Genomic DNA, 16,210 nt, shown 5'->3' with positions numbered 1-16,210 from the left:
CGTTAAAAGATTTACGGTGGACCAGCGCGGTGGCTCATGCCTGTAATCCTAGCACTCTGGGAGGCCTAGGCGGGAGGATCGCTTGAGGTCGGGAGTTTGAAACCAGCCTGAGCAAGAGCGAGACCCCGTCTCTACCATAAATAGAAAGAAATTAATTGGTCAACTAATATATATAGAAAAAATTAGCTTGGCATAGTGGCGCATGCCTGTAATCCCAGCTAATTGGGAGGCTGAGGCAGTAGGATTGCTCAAGCCCAGGAGTTTGAGGTTGCTGTGTGCTAAGCTGACACCATGGCACTCACTCTAGCTTGGGCAACAAAGCGAGATTCTGTCTAAAAAAAAAGATTTATGATGGCGATTGGCTAGGTGTGGTGGTTCATGCCTGTAATCCTAGCACTCTGGGAGGCCAAGGCAGGAGGATCACTTGAGCTCAAGAGTTCAAGACCAGCCTGAGCAAGAGGAAGACCTCATCACTATAAATTAAAATAAAAAATTAAAAAAAGGATTTATGATGGTGACAGAGATGATGATGTTGACAACGATAAAGTAATGTTTCTTTGTTTTGGTTTTGTGTGTGTGTCTGTGTGTGTGTAATTTAATCATTGTGTGATCTTAACTAGTTTGAAATGAGAATTTCAACAGAGAGAGTAGTGTAAATTTGCCAACAGAATAATTATTATAATTGCAAAACAAAAACTATACAAGCATACTTTGTTCATTCTCTAAATAATATTTACTGAGTACTTTATATATAGTAGGCATTCTGAGAGATATAGATACGTGGGTATAAAACTTAGTTTATTTGACCACTGTTTTCCCCACCCCCTCCAGGAATACATGACTTAGTTGGTAAAGAAAGCTAGTTAAAAAATAGGTTCAATATTGTTAGAGATGTTAAGGAGAATGTGTAGATAGGTTATGGTGAGAACACAAAAATAGAAAATAGCTTATTTGAAACTATTTTGCCTTCTGTCAAGGGCTCTATACATATGTGACATTAAGACCAAAGAGAATGGTATGAACTCATAGCTGCTTTCTGGAAAACATACACAAGACATTTAGGACTCTGAACACAGGCTTATTATCATTGAGCTTTTTCAAAAGGGGCCACAAAAAAGTATATTTAGCATGATCCTATTTTTTATTACAATATACACTATATAATGTTTTATTAAAATATATACCATTGGCTGGGCATGGTAGCTCACGCCTGTAATCCTACCACTCTGGGATGCCAAGGCGGGAGGATCGCTTGAGATCAGGAGTTCGAGACCAGCCTGAGCAAGAGCAAGACCTCATCCCTACTATAAATAGAAATAAATTAGTCAGACAACTAAAAATATATAGAAAAAATTAGCCGGGCATGGTGGCACATGCCTGTAGTCCCAGCTACTCTGGAAGCTGAGGCAGAAGGATTGCTTGAGCCCAGGAGTTTGAGGTTGCTGTGAGCTAGACTGATGCCACAGCACTCTAACCTGGGCAACAGAGCCAGACTCTGTCTTAAAAAAAAAAAAAAAAATATATATATATATATATATATATATATATATATATATATACTATTAATATCTATACAGAAAAATTCTGTAAAGATAGAGATACACACTTAAAATATCATGAGGAGTTATATTTGGGTGGTGAGATTACTAGGGTATTATTTTCTTCTCTATACCTTTTTGCACTTTCAATGTTTCTACAACAAACAAGGCTTACTTTCATAATCATAAGTTACAATGGAACAAAACCATTGAGTTTTATTTTATTTTTTTCTGCTGATATTTCTTTTATTTCTTCTATTAAACACAGTAGGAGTTAAATAAAGGGTATCCGGTATGGTGGCTCCATCCCCTTGGGATTCTTTTTACTGGAGAGAGTGGAGAGAACAGTGGGGGGAAGGGGATACATGTTGGGGGAGGGATTCTTTAATATGCAGGTGCTTCAGGGAGAACCAAACTATTTAATCGGTATTCCCCCATGCTACTGGAACTGGTGCTTGGAGGAGGGAGTGAGATGAGTCCATCAGTCACCATCACTGTCATCAGCATTGCCAGAGAGGTCAAGGACAGACATCATGGAATCAGACAGCTTGCTGGCGATTTTATCTGAACGCTTCTGCATCTTCTTCTTATTCTTCATGGCAGCGGTCAGAGCCTGGCCTTGCTGCAAGGGGTCTGTCTCCATGATCTTCTGCAGCACTGGTGGCAGTCCACTGAGCAGACAGCCACCATGCCGTTGTTCTTGGGGCGGTGGTCCACATTGCGCTTAGCCCACCCCACCTGATGACTGTTTGGTTTGATGCAAAACCCAGTGAGATCTCCAATCTTATACACGGTGGTTTTATTTTCAATGGCATCTGCTATTTTCATCATCGGAGAATGGAGCAACTTGATCTCCATTTCAAGTGGATCCATGTCACCCAACAGCTCATCAGATTTTCCAGTGGCCAAGCATTCCATGGTGTCTTCATTGGCCTGCTCGGTCTCCTCAATGTCAAAGACCTCGGTCATTTCCTTAACAATCTCAGCACTGAGAAGGGCAGGCAGAGTGTGAGTAGGTGGTGGTGGTGTGTAGAAGCTGATCTTCCCACTCACCCAGTCAGCCAGGACAGTTTTGGCTGCCTGCTCCTGACTGTATATGCCTCCCTTCTTCTTCTTCCCCAAGCGTTAGGCCACTGCAATCAGAAAGTGCTCGGTGGTCTGGAAACCAGAGACGCCATAATAGTTGGAAATCTCCTCCAGGTTGCAGCGCCCCCGCAGGATGGTCTCCACTGGGGTTACAGGGTCTGCCAGCTTCTGCACATGGACACAGTTGCGCAGGATAGTGCCCACCTCTGAGTTGGGGCCTGGGACAATGCCTGGAGCATCCAGAAGCCTGATGAACTTGTCCAGGTAGACCTCCTGCATGAATCTGGTGACGCCAGGAACGGCTCCCACACTGCACGCACGGCTGCGCTTCAGGCTATTGATCAGACTGCTCTTCCCAACATTGGGAAGGCCCACAACACCCACACGGATATGGGTGTGCACTTCACCAAGGCGGCGATAGTTCCCCAGAACCCTCCTGAGATTTTCAGCTCCAAAGCAGGCTTTGCTTTTCAGCAGCGACTCAGAGGCCTGATCCACTGGCACACTGCAACGATTCAGGTTTTTGACTTGATGCTGGTGCTGGCCTTGAAAGCCACGGTTGGCAGCTCATTCTGAAGGTCATCCAGCCACTTCTCCACGACCTCCTTGCAGACCAGGTCAATCTTGTTCAAGACTAGGACCAGCTTCTTGTTGCCCTCTGCCCACAGGACAGCCTCCTCCATTTGGAAGCAGCGGCAGCCCAATGGGTCTCTGGCATCCAGGACTTCCAGAATCACATCAGAGTATTCGACCACATTACAGAACTCCTTGTAATAAGCCTTCCTTGTGGCCTCATCATCCAGCTGAGAAAACATATTTAATTCCTGCAAAACTTCCTCCTTGCGCTCCAACTCCTCCTGGCGTCTCAGGACATCCTGACAGTAAGTCTCCATGGTCCTGCGTCTTTGTCTCTCTTGCTCCTGGGCAGCTTGCTGCTTCTCCCTCATCTCCTCAACCCTCTTCTTTAATTCAGCCTCTCGATTAGGGTGATCATTGGAGTGAACAAACTGAGAAGCCAAGGGCACTTTGGAGGCCGCTTTCTTCCCATTTTGCTTTGCAGGCTTCTTGCAGCCTTTGGCACCTTTACCTGGCTTTTTATTTTTGTGTCTAAGTTAATCATGATGACCAACTTTAAAGCACTTAAGTTCAAATCTGCCTGCTTTCTTCCTACACTCCCGGAGAGGGTAGGACAACCCCGCAGGCCCAGGAGATGCCTTCGCGTGGCCAAGCTCCCACTTCCGGAACGCAGACTTGTGGCCCACACTTCCCTCCGCCCTGCCTCCCCCGCAGGGGCGGGGCTTCGGATTGAACCATTGAGTTTTAGCCTCAACATGTTACACACATACAACGTGTGCTTGTAAGCACACAGAGGCCAGAGGTTTTTATGTTTTTGTAGATTGCCCAGTGTTACACAAATGGCACCAAAAATTTCTCAGCTTACAAATATCAGCAATGATATCCCAAAGAGATGTGTCTAAAAGTCAACTCTGCTGTTTAGACCTCTTCTGCAAGGTGGCAAACCAAGCCTAGGCACTCGCCCTTAGAAGACTGGGATTTACTTACAACACTGCAGAGCAGAGAATGCACACGATGAATGAATACCGTGTGAATCACTTAGTTTGTCTGAAAGTAACAAGACATGGACTAAAGGTGGCTTAAGTAATAACAGTTTACTATTTCACATGACATGAAGTCCAGATAAAGGTGGGTTTCAAGACTGGTTATCTCAGTGGCTCAACAGTTCCAGGATTCTGGGTTAGCCTTCCTTTGACTTTCATGACTTTCCCCTCCTGGCAGTTCCCAACATCACTGGCTCACAAGAGAACTTGTAATGCAAGAAGCAAGGGGTGTGGCAGTGGGGGTGTTCAGATGTCAGGTAGGCAATGTTGTTCCCGGTTCTTGGTGTGCTCTTGGCCAAAGGATGACCAGACACACCAAAAGCAGGGTAAGCACAAAAATAAGGTTTATTGAGGAAGAGCAAGATAGGTTTATAGAGCAAAAGCAAGAGCAAGATACGTTTTTCATGGACAACGAACGGGCCCCCTGTCCTAACAAGAGGCTCTGGTTAAGGTCTGGGGTCCTGTTTTATACTGTCCAGATTGGGCCCTCGTCATTGTTCAGACATCACCGTGGAAGCACTTTGATGGACAATTAATGAAATGATAATTAGCCTTAGATTATTTTAGGTCACTTTCCAGATCCTATTGTGCTTGGGGTACTTGGCACAGGGGCTTCCCAGGTGTGGCAGTTGCTGAGGGCAGGATTAAGGTAGGGCAGCACCAAGACAGGGTGCCCATCCTGTCCTTCCTCCCCAGGTATGGCAATTGCTCAAGGCAGCACCAAGGAGATGGGCCCACTTTTGTCTGTAGGAGAGCCAGATTTCCCTCACTATCTACCTGACACAGGGGTTCAAACCTTTCCCAGAATCTCCCTAGCAGACAGCTTCCTACATTTTATTGGCCACATATGACAGTTCAGTATAAGGAAAAACATAGGGAATTCTCTTGGGATCTAAATTAAAGAAAAAAAAAAGTAGGGAAAAAACAATATTCAGTTGAAAGAAAAAACACGGCCACCCCTAAATCAAGAACTGGCCCTGGAGAAGGGGATTACCATTGTCATTATTGCCCTAGACCAGCAGTTTCCAGTACGATGTAACGTGAGCTACAAATGCAAGCTGTATATATATCTGTGAGTCAGTTTTTAGGGTGCTACAAGCAAGTCTTTGCTCCTTTATGAATGAGTTACAACATTGATAAGCAACATTGCTTCCAACCAGCATAATTAGAAGTGCCAAGGGTGCATCTAGCATTATTCCAATGACACCTTGGTTATAAATGTGGACTTTGAGTTCCTGAGTTATGGTTCAAATGTGACCCTATCTGTGTGGTCTTAATTGAGTCACTTTGCTTATCTGGGCCCCAGTTTCCTCATCTTAAAACAGGTGGTTTCTTATTATGGTTTTGAACTCTAGTACTTTATGACTTTATGCTGTATTACTATTCAACTGGAGGACCTACCCAGCCTGTTATCTGATACTAGCAAGCCCAGAGAGCTTGAGGTAGTGACACTTGAGAAGTCATTCAGGATGCTCTCTCTGATGCCATTGAGCAAAATGTTCTTTTAGAGGGAAAGAAAGTAGAAAGGTGTGGTGGTTTGTCATTCATTTACTCAGTAAGTATTACAGGGCACCCACTATGTACCATAGTGACTCAGGATTGAATAATAGAGAATGAGATGTGGCCTCTCCCCTTAGGGAGCTTACAATTTAGTGGGCAGAAATACAGACAAGCAGATAAGCAATTATCACAAGGTGTAGAGAGGGCTGGGATGGAGAAGGAGAGAGCTGCATGGGAGGAGCATCTAGCCCAGCTGAGGGAAGGTGAGATAAGCCTTCCTGGAAGAGACGATACCCAACTGAGGCCTGAAGGAAGAGCACTTGGCTGTCTCTCCCGGCACTGTAGGAAACTGTCTGGCCTAGAGGACATCTCATTCTACACTTTACCTGCTTTCCTTATTTTCTCTGACTTCTTGTTTTTCTATTCCTTTTTCCAATTTGTTTACCCCAGGTGCCTATACAGCCTGGGATCTGGCAGAAGGACCACAGGAAACCACTGCAGCAAGTGAAGGTTTCCATCTCAGATCCTTCCACCACTCCACCTCCACCACCATCACTTCCATAACCACCCTCACCATCTCCACCACCTCTATCACCATCACCACTACCACCTGCATCACCGTCACCATCACCACCACTACCACCTCTCAACGCCATCATCATCACCACCTCTCAACACCATCATCATCACCACCAACACCAACATGTGCACCACCTCTGTCACCATCAAAAAAGCATGCAAGTGAGCCTTGCTTTAACCAATCCCAAAACTATGTACGAAATCTGAGTTAATATAATAAACAAATTAAGAGATAATGATTTACTTTTCCAAATGATTCAATCTAAAGTAACCATAAATAGTTGTTTCCCTAGTGTTTTTTAAATGTGTTTGGTTTACAAACATTTTAATTGCCCAGATCTCTTCAGGAACATACCTATTTTAAGAAGTAAGGCATATCGGGGAGGATTTTCATGCTGAGAGAGAAGAGCAAGCACAAGAAGTTCATAAGGCCTCTTTCTTGATTCATTAAATTAATTGTGAAGAATTTTATAGCATGTACAAATTTATTAAACATTAACAAGTTTTAGTTAGTTGGCCATAAATCAGTGACTGTAAAGGTAGAAGTTAATTCCATCAATAGGGCCGGGCACGGTGGCTCATGCCTGTAATCCTAGCACTCTGCGAGGCCGAGGCGGGCAGATTGCTCGAGGTCAGGAGTTCAAAACCAGCCTGAGCAAGAGCGAGACCCTGTCTCTACTATAAATAGAAAGAAATTAATTGGCCAACTAATATATATGGAAAAAATCAGCCAGACATAGTGGCGCATGCCTGTAGTCCCAGCTACTCGGGAGGCTGAGGCAGGAGGATCGCTTGAGCCCAGGAGACTGAGGTTGCTGTGAGCTAGGCTGATGCCATGGCACTCACTCTAGCCTGGGCAACAGAGTGAGACTCTGTCTCAAAAAAAAAAAAAAAAAATTCCATCAATAGTACTCATATATATAAATGGTATAAATGATATGTATCATAAAAATATATACTTAAAATACATAAAAATATATGATACATAAAAATATATGATACTTACATAAATGTGTGATACATGTACTTATATATGGGTCATATATTTTGTAATGTATATATTTGGATATATAAATATTAACATATATCATATATGTGATAAATGTATATTATTACAAATATGCTTCTCTAGGTTGTGAAATTTGGGTTAGGGATTGAAGCAGATCATAAAAATGGCTACAAGTTCCTCTCATCTTGTATGCACATCCCTTGTGATATGACTTTGCCATTCTCATAGAGGAGACTCCATTTCCACTCCTTGACTCTGGCTCTGGGTTGGCCACGTGACTTCTTTGGCTAATGGGATATTAACAAATGTGACGTAAACGGAAGCTTTAAAAGTGCATACACAGGCCGGGCGAGGTGGCTCACGCCTGTAATCCTAGCTCTCTGGGAGGCCGAGGCGGGCGGATCGCTCGAGGTCGGGAGTTCGAAACCAGCCTGAGCAAGAGCGAGACCCCGTCTCTACTATAAATAGAAAGAAACTAATTGGCCAACTAATATATATAGAAAAAATTAGCCGGGCATGGTGGCTCATGCCTGTAGTCCCAGCTACTTGGGAGGCTGAGACAGAAGGATCGCTTGAGCCCAGGAGTTTGAGGTTGCTGTGAGCTAGTCTGACGCCACGGCACTCACTCTAGCCTAGGCAACAAAGCAAGACTCTGTCTCAAAAAAAAAAAAAAAAAAAAAAGTGCATACACATTGGGGTTTGCCCTCTCTTGCTGATCTGGGAACCCTGCCACCGCCACCACCATGTGATCTAGTCTGGGCTGGCTTGCTGGACGATAACAGATCACGTGGAGCAGAGATGAGCTGGCCCAGCTGAGGCCCTTCTGGAGCAATCGGCCTGCCAATCACCACATACATGGGCAAGGCTGTTTCAGACCACCCAGTCCCAACTGAGCCAGCTCAGACCAGCAGTGCCACTAAGCCGACAGAGACTCATGAGAAACAGTAAAATGTTTGTCCTTTTAAGCCACTAAATGTTGTGGTGGTTTGTTATACAGCAAAAGCTAACTGCTACAGTGACCATATCTTACTGTATTTTGTTTTCCTCTTTAATCTTTATCCATTCCAAAAAGCTTGGTTAAGATGTTTGGTTTACAGGGGCCACAGTTGCCACAAATATCTGATCATTCATTTTCTTCCAATTCTAAAAGTTCTGATTCTCTTATATTATTAAGCGTCCTTTCTCAGCCACAGTCTTTACAGAAGAAAGGGGATAGGGAATAAAGGTTGTAAAAATGAAGCATGATATTAGGAGAAGGGAATTGGAAATGTAAACGAAGGTGGTGATGGTGGAATGCTGAGACTAAAAAAAGAAGATGGTACAACTCATAAAGTGCTGACTAATTTCCTGGGAGAAGTTTGCTCTATTAAGTCAGAATTTTGTTCTATTAAATCAGAATTACTATGAACCCCCCTGGCACTGACCCTGGCTGTCCCTATGTTAAATTGCAAACACACATTCTAAAATTCCCCTTATGTTCCATTCCTTAGTTCCTTTCAATTTTTTTTTCACTATCCTAAGCATGGTTTTCTACTTTGGTAGTTAGAATTTTTTTGGCTGTAAGTGACAGAAGCCCAACTCAAACTAGCGCAAGCAAAAAATATTAGCTTTTACATCTTAAATGCCCATATCATCCTCAGGCTTCAGGCAAGATTGAATCTAATTGTTCCAATGATTGTCATCAGGGAACTGTCTCCCCATCTCCATCTCTAGGATCTACTCTCCCCTAACTTGTTTTACCTGTATCCCTGAATCCTTGACCTATTGTTTGGGTCCCAGACTTGAGTAGTAGCAACTGCCTATTGTGTCTCTCCATCTTGAGTGACCTAAGCTCTCCTCCTTCTCCCCACCTGTTACTCTAATCATGTTAAGGCACCAGGAAGCACCCAATTTCCCAAGTCAGGAACTCAGAAATTATTCCAGACATCTCCCATTAGTCCTCATATCTAATAGATCATAAAGTCAAGTCATCTCTGCCCCATTTGTGTCTTTGAAATTGGTTACCTCCCTCCATGGTCTTTGCTACTGTGCTTTGTCATGCATTATTGCTTCTGTTGTGGAAGAGGAAAATTTCTTCCTAATCAGTCTTTGCTTTGCTCTCTACAAACCATACTCCATGCCTGGAGTAATATATTGAAAGTGTAAAATCTGAGTCTAGCATTCCCTGCTTAAAGCATTTGGTTATGTAACTTATAAAACCTGCTCCACAAATTTGGGATATAAGCATGATGCTATTTGGTGATTTTTTTCTAGTTGATCACTTGTACCCCCAGCTCCCCTGTTGGCAGAAAGCCTAGTTATCTTAGGTTGGGCTCCCTAGAAACAGAGCCTGAGCTGGCTTAAGTGTTAGTTGTTATTTTAGGAGCCTCATTGCTCCCTGCCACTGGGAGCCACTCTAATCTTCCTTGCCTGGCCTGCCTAACTGTAATATAGAATCAAGTCTTGAGATGGGATTGGTGTCTTTCCTCCCAAGAGGCCCAAGGCTCTTCCTGCAAATTGCTTTACCCAGTGACAAGCTCTACCTACCTGGGGTCTCACAGTGAGGCCTTGATCTAGTCACAAAACATTCTTTTACACCAAGGGTCAAAACCTTAACTGCCTCTGGGAGCCAGAAGCCTGACAGGGTAGCCACCACTCAGCAACAACCAACTGCTACAGAGCAGGAATTTGGCACTTACAGTTGTCAGACCTTTAAACTTTTTTTTTTGGGGGGGGGGAGTAAAAAATATTGAGTTTTATGTGAAATATTCTGATTTTAAGCTGTTAGCTTGATTGAAAAAAAAAAAGGCCAAGCAAAACAAAAACTGGTCTGGGTCCTTATCTGGCCCTGAAGCTGTTAGTTTGGGAATTTGGTTTGATGCCCTAATCCCAGAACAATGGATGCCAGCTTGTCCTATATTTGCATAACTTTGGGGGCCACTGCAGTGATCTGGGACTAGACAAAGATCAGCAGTGAAACAGCTACAAAAGTTTCCAGGACTTCAAAATAAAGTCTAACCTTCTTTAATATGGCTCACCTGAAGTCCCTAACCTGGCTTCTACCCTCTCAGCTGTCTTTAGGTTACCTTCCCTCCTCCCCATGTTATTTCACACCTCAGGGCCTTAGGTGTTCACCCCATGGGGAGGCCCCTCCCCTTCCAGTTATCTGTGGGCACTACCACCAGCATGCTACCTACTTTAGATTCAACTTAAACATCCTTTGCTCTGGCAGCCTTCCTTTCCCTGACCTTGCTCCTTCTTCTGCAAACGCCAGTTTTTAGAGCAGTTACCCCATTGCTCTCATGTGTTCTTTTACAAGCTTGCTTCCCCACCTGACCAATACCCTAGAGGGCAGGAGCCTGGGTTCACTCACCTGTGTCCCCATTACCCCATGGAGTACCTGGCACTCTAAACACAGGTTGGAAGAATGAGTATCCCACACAAAAAATTATGACCTTGACCATTGCCTTTCACACGACAGAATCCATTTGTGAAGAACTGGCAATTTTATTTTAAGAAATTGAGATTTACTGTTTAAGAGATGAAAAAAAACCCTTTGCATGCTTTAATTTTTAAAATGACCACATATTTGTGAAATACAGTTGAAAAGAATAAGTTTTACTCCGCTATGGACCTAGCTGAGGCTGCTAAGGAGTTCTAGAACTAAAGAAAGGCTAAAGTGACCCGTACGAGCAGAGCTTGCCTCTTAAAGTGGGAGAGGGCGAATGTTTGCTGCCTCGGAAAGGAAGGAACCGGCGCCTCTGAATGAAACAGCACTTTCCACAGAGGCAGCGGCCTACGGTGGGAGGGCGAGCAGCCAGTGACAAGACCCTGTCTGTGCATAATCCATGCTTAAATGGACTGAGGCCGGTACGGTTGTAAACCGAAACTCCAGAGGCAAAGCCTGAGCGGTTACATTTTCTGGAAAAGAATGTCTCCCGGCCCCGCCAATTATTTCCTGCTTTCTGTCCCTCCCCAAGGCGCGCACACCCCCAACTTTTGGCGGCCCGCTGCATTGACATTGAGCCTCTCTCCTACCTGAAGTGGAGCACCTCAGGAAGCAGCGGGGTTGGCGTTTCATTCATAATACATGAACTCAGGGGGGGAGGGAGGCGGGGGCAAGGGCCTTTCATCTCTGCTATTTAAAATCCCGGCACTGCAGCTGAAAGGGAAAATGACCTGGGAGTGAACGGCATGGGGATGAAGCATTGCGCGATAACGGTACAACCGAGCGCGTCAGCGGCCCGCCCGCCGGCTATTTATACCGCGCAGATTATGCAATCCGGTGCAGCCATTCATACCCCGACTGGGACGCCGCACGCCGGCGGGGGGGCCTCATTCCCGGGCGCCGGGTCAGTTTCTAAGTTTGCATCATCCCCTTCATTACGAGAGAGCTAGGGTTTCCATCCCTGCCAGCGGGTCTTGGGGGAGACAGCTGGGCTACAGACTCACTTGGCACACGCGGCCGCGCACTTAAACATAATAATAAAGGCACCGGAGCTCCCGAAGCGCGGCCAAGCGGCGCGCAGGGCTGGGCTGGGGCAGACCGGAAGGAACTGATAAACCGAGCGCTAATGACACCCCCTCCCTCCAGCGTCGGAAGTGTCCTCGGAGCGCCGGTCATTGAGAAATACCGAAGGGGCAGAGTGGGGGTGAGCCGAGGACAAGCCCCGCGCAGCTGCGCGCGCCTCCCAGTGCGGGGGGCGGGGGCGCCGCGGCCGTGCGGGGGGGTCCTCGGGGCGGGCCGAGGCCGGGCCGCGCAAACCTTGGGGCGCCGCAGTCCTCCCCAGATCACCCCCCTCCCCGCCCCTGGTGGGGGAGGGCGAGTGGTTTAGCAGATCCCACCCCCAGCCCTGAGGAAATCTACACTCCCGGCCCTGCCGGACCCGCCGGACGGGAGGGCGCGAAGGACGCAAACGGGAGAGCGGATTGCGGAGGAGACTAAAATGTCCGCTTCTCCTGGCGCTCGAGCCGCGCGGGAGGGGGTGGGGGCCGCGGCCGCCTTCCCAGTGAAACAGGACCTGCGGGGCTACTGAGCATGCCCGTCCCGCAGCCGCCGAGGGTCGCTCCGGCTCCGCGCTCCGGGCTTTCCGCGCGGCCGGCGGGAGGGACGCGGGTGGGGGCGCTCCCCAGCCCGGGACTCGGAATTGAGGGGCCGGTAGGTGGGGGTCCTGCTGGGGGCTCCGCTGGGTTTGCTCAAGTTGTAAGCAGATCGATATTACTTTTGAAGCTTTATGATCTTACTCGGAATCAACACTATTGATTTGATCTGATCGTGTTCAGAGCTGCCTGCCAACTGTTCTGTTGTTTGTGGGGAGAGACAGGGATGTGGGTCCTTAGCTCTTCCAGCAAAGTCTAAAGCCCTAAATCCGTGATACCCCCATTCCAGCAACAATCCAGTGGATTTTGATAACACCCTCATATTCAGATCAAAAACATATCCGAGTTACTCACCCAATATCCTCATTTATTTTATGGAGATGCAGGAGTCAGATGCCTCAACCAGTTAGTAATTGACGGGGAGGACCAAGAGGTGAGCTGCTAGTAATGTCATCAAAAGGTCCCTTTTGGGTGATGAACAAGGCAGAAGAGGAAAACAAGGACAAGGAGTAGACGGCAGCATTTGGTATTCCACCCGGCTAGAGAGAGAAAAGGGCTACCAGGAATCTGATATTTGCAGCGTACTTGAGGTATAGCCCATTTAATCTTCCCAGCAACCCTATGTTGTGGGTACTGGTCTAACCCAACAATGAGCCCATGGCCCAGAGAACCTAAGTACCTACCTGAGATGGCCCAGCTGGAGTCTGACAACAGCGGATCCCAGTGGGGACTCAGTGACTCTAGGCCCCTTGAATGTTTACCATTGTTCCCCCTGGCTGCCTGGCCCATAGGGTTGGCCAGTCCCAGTTGTTCACTGCTATTGGCAGAGAGCTGGCTGAGTGAGTGGTGTTGACACTAGTTCAGCCTGCTCATAGAGCTTGCCTACCTTCAGAAAATAATCACTTCACCTGCCACCTTGCTATTTGGGCATTCTGAAATTGGAGGGTGGAGCCAAAGAGATGCCCACTGGGTGGATAATTTTCACAGGGATAAATGCCTGCATTAGGGAAGTTCAGGAACAACTAGGAGTGGATCTCTTTCAGCACCTCCAGGGAGAAGAGCAACAATGGCCAAAGGTGAAAACTGGGTAGATACCTTAGCCTTATGGGGATTTAGAGAACAATGAGATCTTGCTTTTGTTTAGGACTTTCTCATAAACCCTCAATGGCCTCAGAAACTGAGAAAGACAAGCTTGGCCTTGTTATTCCTGTTTTATAAAGAAACTGAAGAACTGCTAGAAAGCCTCACTCAGGTTCTAAGGGCTGCTAGACCCTGTCTGGTGCCCTTCTTACCATCACACATCACCAGCACCCAACATCAAAGGTGTGTGAACCCCAATCCATGTCCCTAGTGATCATGCTTGTGATAAGCACGAAGCCTAGGGTAAACCACCAGTTTCTCCCTGACTCAAGGTGAAACTTGTACCATTTTTGGAACACTTGTGGCTCCCTATACGCATATACCTTTTATGTATGCCATATTTGAGGCAAATATTTAATCTCTTAATGTGTTCAATGGCTGCTATTTAGTTAAAATCTCTGGGTTGTCTCTTGGCACATTCAGAATGGAAAAGTCTATTATGCTTGGAGAGCAGGAAGGGGCAGAGACTATGTCCCTTGCTTCCTACAGGACCCCAGAAGGAAATACCCAATGGCTACATAGTTTGTGGAAGCTAGTGCAAAATGAAAATGCAGGCCAGGCACGGTGGCTCACGCCTGTAATCCTAGCACTTTGGGAGGCCGAGACGGGTGGATTGCTCAAGGTCAGGAGTTCGAAACCAGCCTGAGCGAGACCTCATCTCTACCAAAAATAGAAAGAAATTAATTGACCAACTAAAAATATAAATATACAAAAAATTAGTCGGGCATGGTGGCGCATGCCTGTAGTCCCAGCTACTTGGGAGGCTGAGGCAGTAGGATTGCTTGAGCCCAGGAGTTTGAGGTTGCTGTGAGCCAGGCTGACGCCACGGCACTCACTCTAGCCTGGGCAACAGAGTGAGACTCTGTCTCAAAAAAAAAAAAAAAAAAAAAAAAAAAAAAAAAAAAAAATTGAAAATGCAGAGTCCCTCGTTTAAAATTATAGTTTCAAGGCTGCAACAGCATAGCATGAAACCAAGAGCAGATTGCTATGCAATTGCACAGGTTGCATGCCCAGGAAACTAGTCTTGCTTATTGCCCAGACAGTGGTGCTTTGGAGAGCATGGGTCCACCCAGGAAAAATAATTTAAATAGAAGGGGGGAGTGAGCTCCCCATCTCCCTGTGCCAAAACTCTTGGGGCTGGCAACCTTTGACCCAGTAACTATGGCCTTCAAGGGCCTGAAACAAGAGCCATCTTCCACCAACATGAGAAAAGTTTACTGGATAATTAAAAATATAAATATTTGGGGTTGCCTCAAAGTGAGAAATGCCATCATTTCTACTGAAATGCAAACGTTTCCGGGCTGTGTTGGATTTACCTTTTATTTTTCTATGCCCAAATAATGATTACTTAAAAACGCCCGTTCCCTTCAGACAAAAAAGACCGTAAGATTCACGTGAAAACGAAAAGCCTCTGCCATTCAGAACCTTGGCAAAGTCTAACTCCCTCCCTTTCTGGTTGGGGTGGGGTGGAGGGACCAGCCCCTGGCACCTGCACCGCCCCTACATTCCCACCTTATGGTAGGGGCAGTTGTTCTTCTGAGCCCGAATCCCTCCAGTGGTTTAACTCCGTCCCCTCCCTTGAGTTCCTCATCTCCCCGCCCCCGCGCCCCCGATTTTTAATCCTGGGTTTGGGAGGAGGGAGGGGACAAAACGGGAGCCAGATGTGTACGAGTCCCCCGCTCCCGCCTCCTCCCTCCTCTCGGGCTTCCTAAAACCCGGAGCCCCGACCAAGGAGGATTGGGAGCCAGACAGTCGCGGCGCAAACAACTCCGCTCCGCAGCTCCCCCGGGAGTGGAAGCCTGGAGGGAGGGGGAAAGGAAGCCGGGCGTGCTCAGTAGGCAGGACAAAGTTTTTTTTTTTTCTTCTCCTTTTTTTTTTCGGTCGCAAGTAGGAAGCTTTTTGCACTCCACCACCTCTGGCCGCTGGGAAGACGTCATCGCTTCCGCCCTACTTCCTCCTCCTGTTGGCGGCGGTGAGAATCCAATATGGAGTAAATCGGTGGAGTCGAGAGATGGGGCTCGGACGGGGCGCCCTGCACCGCCTCCCATGCGCACCTCCCCCGGCCGCCGACCGCTCCCCGGAACCGTGATTGGCCCGGCCCCGGGGGCGACCCCGGACCGAGCCCCCACCCGCGGCGGCCCGCTCCTCCTCCTCTCAGCAGTGCCCGCCGCTCCGAGGCGCGCTTGTTTTTCTTCTGCTCTCCCCCACCGCCGTCCCCTGTCCAAATCTCGCCCCCTCCCGAGCCCCCGGAGCCCCCGCCCGTGTCGCCCCTCGGCGCCGCGGCGCTCACTCCCCCAGCAGCTTGCCTTTGCACCCCTTCCCCAAAACCTCACCCGCGCCCCCGGCGCTCGCTTCCCCTTCTGCCTGCGGCGCCCCTTCATCTCTAGCCGCCCCCCCAATCAGGAGATCTCCGGAGATGTGAAGAAGGGGGGTGAGCGGACAGGAAGATGAAGGGAGCAAAGCTGCCCGCCGCGGGACAGGCGTCTAGGTGAACAAGAAAATGACCGAGGAAACACACCCGGACGAGTAAGTTTGGCCGCGGGGTGGGACGAGGGTGCCCGAGGGGACAGCGTGGGGACCGGGGCTGAGGATGCGGGCGGGGACGCCGGTTGGGCGAACTTGGCGTGGGGTGCAGCGACTCGCTGACCTGTCGGGGTTGG

At 47.6% G+C, this 16,210-nt stretch overlaps 1 protein-coding gene and 1 pseudogene across 1 annotated transcript in view; one reads left to right on the top strand and one right to left on the bottom strand.

Annotated features, from left to right (window-relative positions):
* Nucleotides 1–1,607: 1,607 nt before the first annotated feature.
* Nucleotides 1,608–3,733, bottom strand: LOC105871556 (guanine nucleotide-binding protein-like 3-like protein pseudogene; annotated as a pseudogene).
* Nucleotides 3,734–15,276: 11,543 nt separating this feature from the next.
* SPRED2 (sprouty related EVH1 domain containing 2) overlaps nt 15,277–16,210 on the top strand; it is a 110,508-nt gene continuing 109,574 nt past the window's right edge. Inside the window, exon 1 of the mRNA XM_012764947.3 lies at nt 15,277–16,076. Within this exon, the coding sequence (XP_012620401.2) occupies nt 16,051–16,076 (26 nt within the window). The 5' untranslated portion in view covers nt 15,277–16,050. The remainder of the gene's footprint in view (nt 16,077–16,210) is intronic.

Source organism: Microcebus murinus, chromosome 3 (assembly GCF_040939455.1).
Source record: "Microcebus murinus isolate Inina chromosome 3, M.murinus_Inina_mat1.0, whole genome shotgun sequence".
Lineage (NCBI taxonomy): Eukaryota > Metazoa > Chordata > Mammalia > Primates > Cheirogaleidae > Microcebus > Microcebus murinus.
The sequence above is the reverse complement of the archived record's forward strand: the minus strand, read 5'-3'. Positions and strand labels throughout refer to the sequence as shown.